We start from the raw sequence: 6,965 nt of genomic DNA on the forward strand, positions 1-6,965 counted from the left end.
ATGCCCGGATGCTCTGAGCCAGGAGGGTCACTGCTCCTTCCCTGGCATCTGCCCACAGGCCCCGTGGACGTCTGCGTGTCACTGCCGGTTCAAGGAGAGTCGGTGGCAAGCAGGAGCCACCGGGGCAGGCCAGGACTCCAACCAGGCAGGTGGGGGCCTGGTCGCAGGCTCAGGGGCCAGCAGGTGGGGACCAGGCTGTCCTGGGGCCCTCAAGGCGGTGCCTTGTGACCTGCTGGGCTCTCGGGTTGCTGTCCCCGGGGTGGGGTTGTGTTCTGGGGCTTGAGGCAAATCAGCTATTTCAAAAGCTCCTTGGCCCTCTTGAAAGTTCATGGGGTGGCAGAACCTTCTGGAACATACCCCCATGACCAGGAAGAGCAGCCCAGTGGCCCGTGCATCCTGAGTGGGGCTGGACAGTGGCCGGGGGAGTTCACTCTCCTCCGAAAGAGAAGCCACAGGTCCAAGGTGGCAGCTCCAACCTGACAGCCCGGGGGTACAGGGAGCGCTGGGTAGAGGCCCAGGACCACGACCTTCTTCCTGACTCTGGCCATGCCTCACAGCTGTCCTGGGCCTCAGGGTCAGCATCTGTGAAATGGAGAGACCCCTGCCCATCGTGCCCCTTCTCAGGGCCTTGGGAGGAGCCAAGAGAGAAGGGAGGTCCCGGGGAAAGGGATTTATGGCCTGTAGGGGGCCCGGAGCTGGGTCCCCCACACATCCTGCCTGAAAGCCGGGTCCTGGGGGGCTGGCCTGGGAGGCGGGGTGGGGGTGGTCACCCGCGAGCCAGGGCAGACCTGGGCCACAGAGGCCCACAGGACAGGGCTTGAGCAGAGCCCCTGATTGGCCTTCCCATCCCCGAATCTCAGAACTCCATTCTGGAAGCCGGGGCCGCCCCGCCTGCCCCTTGGGCCGGGCCAGAACCAGTGTCCCACGCTTCGGGAGGGAGGGGCTGGGCCACATCCCAGGCCAGGTCTGGCTGAAACCGGAGTGGACGTCCTGTCTGCAGAGCACGCCGGGTGCCCTGGGCTGTGTCTGTTCCCACCCAGTCCCAGCCCCCTGCTCTCCCGGGTACCCCCCACGGGAAGGCAGAGGAGCCGGAGATCAGAGCTGGCGTGGGGACAGGGCCTGGGGCCTCAGTGTGCTGGCCGTTTATTTATAGCCCCAGTCCAGGCCCTGGGATGGCGTCTCACTCACCCCCAGAGCTAAGCCGACATGTCCCGCCACAGCCAGGGGTGGGAATAGCAGGCACCACCCCCAGTCAGCCGTGCGGCGCCCTGCGGTTCCCTGTGGCCCTCTGCCCGGCCTCCTGGGCTGCTCCCACTTCGTCCTTCACCTCGGACAGGACCCCTCTCTGCTCCCAGCTCGCTGCCTTCCACAGCCGAAGCAGGACTGAGCTCGAAAGCCTGGCTAGGACCCCCGACCTGTCCCCAGCATTGCTGTGCCCCGAATGCCCTCCCAAGGCTGCCAGGGACCTCGGCCCACCCCAGACCCCTGTGGACCACCATCATCAACGCCGATATGAGAAAAAAATGCTGCGTGGGCTGGAGGCTGGGGTAGGGTCATTGAGCCGGGGCCCCAGCAGTTGGGGCCTGAGTTCCAGGGTGGGCTGGCAGGGGAATGCGGCAGACGGGACCTCATGAGATGGGGACTGGGTCCCAGAGGGTCCTGAGCTGACTTCGTGTGCCCGCCGGAGTCGGTGGGTCGGTTGGCCTTGGGCCCTCTGCCCTGCCAAGCTCCCTGGTCCCCAACTCAGCACCTGGGGCCCTGAGGTCAGTGAGCAGGTCTCAGCCTCCCTCCCCACCCTGCTCCCCAACTCCGAGCACTCTCCCAGGGGCCCACATAAGCGCACACAAGCCCTCGTGCTCACCCCGGCAGACCCAGGCACACACGGCTGCCTCTAAGCCTGGGGCTCCCTTGGGGCCGCCCCTCCCTTTCCTGCCTCTCCTGGACCTCCCTGGGGTCTCCTCAGTCCCTTGGGCCTCCGAGTGTCCTATGGATGGGAAGGAGGCTGCAAGCTTTGACCGTGCAGCATGGGCAGCCCTGGCTGGGCCCAGAGCCCGTAACCACCCCTCCCGGGGCAGGGCTCACCTCCGCCTGGCTTCCCTCGAGGGTTCTGGGGAGGCAGGTCGGGCTGGGGGTGCTCAGAGCCTGTGGGGGCCCCTGCTTTTATACCTGTAGCCACTGGGCCTGTTTACAGCTTGGCTGCACCTGTCCTCTCCGCCCCTGCCCCTCCCGGGCACTCCGGCCTGGCACTCGGGGCCCCCAGGGGCTCGCTGGCGCTTGGCACAGCCACGCTGGGCCGGGCAGACTGACCGCCCGCAGCGCCCAGCCTCCCCAAGCCCAGGGCGGGGCTGGAGAGAGTGGACTGCACCGGGCAGCAGGAGAAGTTTCTATCTACTGATTAGGTACACCCCTGCTCTCTGGCCTTACAGGATGGCAGGAGTGTGGTGGGCCCAGAGAAGGGCCCAGAGGCCTGCCAGGGTCACCCAGGGGGTGCAGGCTGGCCAGCATGTCCGAGAAACCGCCAGAAGCCACTGGACAATGGGACCTCCTCCAGCAAGCCTCCAGGCCGGGGAGCTGTGCTTCGTCCCTGGGTCACTATGGGGGTCCGGAGAGCCGTGTCAGGGCCGGCCATAAAGGTGAGGGGAGAGGAGGAAACCCGTGAGGCCACACTGACTTCCGCAGTCAGGGGAGCAGACCTGTGTGACCTCGGCCAGGGCTGGCCTCTCCGCTGGGAGGGGACCTCGCAGGACAGTCTCCAGGCTGAGAACGGGGAGACAGAGACGGATGCACCCTGAGAGCCCCTCCTGGCTCTGGGCTGGCTGGAGGCCCCTCACGTCCACGGACCTTCAGGCACGGAGCCATGATCCAGCACCAGCGCAGAGACCCTGGGGCGCAGCCCTTCCCAGCACCCGACCACCGCTTTCTCTGTGCGGATCTCCCCGGTCGTTTTGCACAGTGTGGACGCAGCCCTGAGACCCGCCTTCTCCGTGGGAGAGTAGCTCCCACGTCACTGGGGAATTCACAGAATGTGCTGGGCGCTACCTTGTGTCGCAGCTTCGTGTGAGGCCACTGAGCTGACAAAGTTCCAGAAATGTCCGACGGCCATCTGCGGGTGGAGTCCGAACAGATGCCAGCGTTTTGCTTGTAGAGATGCTACTTCAGCGTGTCTCTGTCCAGGGGAACGTCTCCTGCTCCTGGGCTGAGTTCACAAGACCGGAATGACTAGGACCGACGGTGGAGGGTTACACACTCGGCCTCCGACGCTCGCCAGCACACCCGTCGCACGCACCCCGAGGCCCCCAGCGGGCAGCACTGAGCGCCCCTCGACACACTGTCCCTGCAGTGGGAGGCCGTTCTGCACCAAAGGGATGAACCGTGTGCCACGGACATGGTGGACACCCCCCAGCGAGGGGAAGAAGCCGGTCACAGAGGACCACACAGCACCTGGTCCCGTGTGTCCCACATCCGGAGTCAGCAAATCCACACGGACGGAAAGCGGGTCGCTGGTTGCCGAGGGCTGGAGGAGAAGGAGTGAGGAACTCATGTTTAACGGGATGGGGTTTTGGAGTGGGGAGAATGTTCTAGAACTGAGTAAGGAGTTGATTGCACATTCTGAATGTGCTAAATGCCACTGAATTGTTCATGTTTGAAAACAGTGGTTTGTTTTGGGGCGCCTGGGGGGCTCAGTCGGTGAAGCCTCTGCCTTCGGCTCAGGTCATGATCTCAGGGTCCTCGGATCGAGTCCCGCATCGGGCTCTCTGCTCAGCCGGGAGCCTGCTTCCTCCTCTCTCTCTCTCTCTGCCTGACTCTGCCCACTTGTGATCTCTGTCTGTCAAATAAATAAAATCTTTTAAGAAACGAGTTTTATGTTATATGAATTTCTCCTCAATTAAAAAAAGAAATACGCGGAATGGGAAATGACGCTTTGAATAAAGCCTGAATCAGAAAACACGGACCGCAGGCGCCTCACCCAGGGGCTGACCCAGCGTCGAGCCCCGCCCCACCTGCCCTGCGGGGGAAGCGTCTTCCGTCTTCCGGAAGGCCCGGCCTGCCCCTTCGGCAGGCGCTGCTCAACCCCACCGCGTCCCTATGGTTGGGGACACGGGGTCCCTCACTCGGCTTCTCTCCCGGAGCACGGCCGCCCCCGCCCCAGTCAGTGCTTTGGTGACACCCAAACGTCTCCCCACTTCTCGTGCCCGCTGGCCTGCTGCCAGACACGACTCCTGAGCTCCTGGGGGTCCCCTGGGCACCCTCCCCGGCCGCACGCCCCCCTGCATACGAGTCACACCCCCTTCCCGGCCAGGCCCACCCCTGCGGGTCCTTCCAGGGACAGGTGCCCTCCCTCTGCCGTCCTAAACGTGGGCAGGCAGGACTCGTGCCGGACACTGTCTGCCCCGGAGGTCTCTGTGAGCAGAGGCCCGGGGGCATCTCGCCTCTGACCTCGGTCTCCGTGGGCCTAGGGCCCACGCTGCCCTGTGCTAGCAAAGCTTGGCCTGGCCTCTGTGGTGCACGCCCCTCGGGACAGGCCGGCCCCTCAGCCAGTGGTTACTCAGGCATGTGGCACCCCCGCACCCCCCTTTATGGGGCTCAGCCCCTGCTGTGGCCGCGGAGGACTCCGGAGCCTCCTGCCTCCCCGCAGGTCAGGGGAAGGAGTGGGGCATAGTTTCAGGACTCTGGCCATCCCAGGATCGGCAGAAGTCGCCCTTGCAGGAAACTTGGGGTGGGCTGGCCACCGGTCACCCCCAGATTGGCAGGTCCACCCCTGCACCCCTTTCAGCCCCACCTGCGCTCTGCACCGGGACCGGCCTCTCCACCGCCCCGCCCCTGCCGCGGGACAAGCGAGGTCCCGGAACTCAGGACCTGCCCACAGTAGCGCTTTTTCCTGCTGGTGTGCGGGTCCTTTCCTGTCCTGTCTTTTCTCAGAGCTCGAGGGCCTGGACCTCCAGCCGGAGGCCAAGGGAAGAGTCCGCGGCAGCCTGGCCGGCCCCAAGGAGCTCCGCTGTGCCCACCACAGGGTCGAAGAGCCTGGTCCTGCCCCGTTGGCTTCTTTATGCCAGCGTGGGGCAGGCTCCTGTGGACCTGGAGGCCTTGGGCTAGGAGCCCCCAGAAGCACAGCACTTCCTGCCTCTGCCTACAGGAAGGGAAGCACACAGACCCTCCCCTGCATTCCAGCGCCCGCCCGCCTCCCTGCCCCAAGGGACAGACGGACAGCGGAGAGTGCTCGCTGCCCGGCCTCACATGGGAGCCCCAACCCAAGGAACAGACTAATGGTGCAGGGATCTGGGACATCTCTAGTTCAACGGTCACCATGCCCAGGGAGCAGCAGGGCTCCGGGTTCCAGGAAAACCTCAGAGGATCCTGGCTCCCCGGGGGCGGGCTGGGGGGGGGAACGGGAGTCAGTAAGGTGGGATGCGGTGGGACTGTTGCACCTGGAGCCCCCCGGGTCTTCTCCTGCCCTGCCTGGAGCCCAGACGAGGGTCCAGAGCCCCAGAGCTCTGAGATGGGCCCATCCTCAGCCTGAGGCTTCTGCTACAGGGGCCCCTGAGTGCTGGGGGGTGCGCGCGCACACGTGTTCACAGGGGAACTGGCGTGGAGGACTGTCTTCTGACCCTGGTCACTGAGGCCAGCCACAGTGGTGCAGAGGCTCTGGACAGAGGCTACTTAGGGCTACTGGACATCTCCCCTGCCTGTCCCTAAGGGGTGCCCCTGGATTGGTTGGGGTCCAGGTATGTGGGGCACCTGCTCTGGCTGGACGCAGAGATCCCTGACTGCGGGGACAAGCCAGATCACAGGCCTCAGACACCCCACCCTCGGCAGCCTCCTGCCTTCCAAGCCTCCGGGGTCTGAGAATTTGCCGCTGACCAGGCCTCTACTGGCCACTCCACCTGTGGCTTCTTCACCGCCCCCCACCTCGGCCTGGGGGCCAAAGCTGCTTAGAGCAACTTCACACCATTAGGGCCAGAAAGAAGGGTCTGGATCCCCTAACCCTCCGCAGGCCCCTGGTGGGGTGGGGCTGCCCCTTCAGGGACCCCACGGGACCATTCCTCTGGCCATCAGGTACTTTCTACACAAGAGGCCCTCTTAGAAGGACAAGGTCACGTTCTGACACCCTCTCCCTACGGGGCGACGGCTCTGCGGGGGGCCCTGACCCACCCGTGCTCTCCCCAGAGCCCTGCCAGCCCTGCTGGGGGCAAGCGCCCCTCCCGCCCCCACAGCACCGCTGCCCCCAGCGGCCCTGCCAGGGGCTGTGCTACTCCGCGGAATGAATGGACGCATGAACCAGCGCGATCCGAGTTACGTAAAGCCCAGCTGCCCGCTACCCCGCAGCTCCCCAGCGCCACAGGGAGGAGGGGCGTTGGCCGCAGCACCCCACCCCGCCCCGCGCCCCACGGGCCCCCCTGCAGCGGGCGCCGCAGCCGTGCAAGATGGCGCGGCCTGGGGGGGTGACGGTCGCCGGGTGCCCGGAGCCGCCGCGCCGCCCCAAACGCCCGGCGCGGTGCACTCCCTGCGGGGGCGACCGCCTCCTCCTCCCCGGTCGTCGCGGCGTGGCCCAGCGGGGGCGGCCGGTGCAAAACAACCCCGCTCCCCCCCCCCCCCCCCCCCGGGCGCCCCCCCCCGGGCGCCCGGCCCAACCCCCCCCCCCCCCCCCCCCCGCCCCGGCGCGGGCGCCGCCCCAAGGGCACCTGGCCGGACCCCGATCCGCCCCCGAAACCTGCGTGTGCGGGCCGCGTGCCAGGCCCGAGCCCCGTGCGCGTGGCCCCCCGCGCGCCTCCGGGCCCCCCTGCGCGCGCTTTCGTATTCCTCCTGCGTGCCACGGTGCCCACCCCCGCCTGTGCCGCCCTGGCCTCGCCCGCGTCGCGGGGCCCCCTCCTGCCTCCGCGCCCCCCAGCCTCCTCCCTCCCCCGCGTCCCCAGGTCTCCCATCCTGCGTCCCTCTGTCCCCCTGCCCCAGCCTCCGCGCCTCCCCCC

General features: G+C 66.8%; 1 protein-coding gene across 2 annotated transcripts; it reads left to right on the plus strand.

Moving 5' to 3' along the window:
• LOC132004356 (uncharacterized) lies at positions 1-2,792 on the plus strand. 2 transcript variants are annotated; one of them, XM_059380715.1, is made up of 3 exons: positions 1-149; positions 1,337-1,547; positions 2,427-2,792. In XM_059380715.1, the coding sequence occupies exons 1-3, from the start codon at positions 1-3 to the stop codon at positions 2,790-2,792; spliced, it is 726 nt and encodes a 241-aa protein (XP_059236698.1). The 2 variants fall into 2 exon arrangements, with proteins under 2 accessions (XP_059236698.1, XP_059236699.1); XM_059380716.1 differs by lacking the exon at positions 1-149 and having other exon boundaries at positions 1,173-1,547.
• Positions 2,793-6,965: the final 4,173 nt, after the last annotated feature.

The sequence above is a fragment of the Mustela nigripes genome, chromosome 16 (genome assembly GCF_022355385.1).
Source record: "Mustela nigripes isolate SB6536 chromosome 16, MUSNIG.SB6536, whole genome shotgun sequence".
In the NCBI taxonomy this organism is placed as follows: Eukaryota; Metazoa; Chordata; class Mammalia; order Carnivora; family Mustelidae; genus Mustela; species Mustela nigripes.

What these genes read in the sequence shown, in the direction of transcription:
- LOC132004356 (XM_059380716.1), top strand. Translation starts at nt 1,173, where the DNA reads ATGGCGTCTCACTCACCCCCAGAGCTAAGCCGACATGTCCCGCCACAG. An exon ending in TGCGTGGGCTGGAGGCTGGG is followed by an intron (nt 1,548 to 2,426) that starts GTAGGGTCATTG and finishes CTGGCCTTACAG; the next exon opens with GATGGCAGGAGTGTGGTGGG.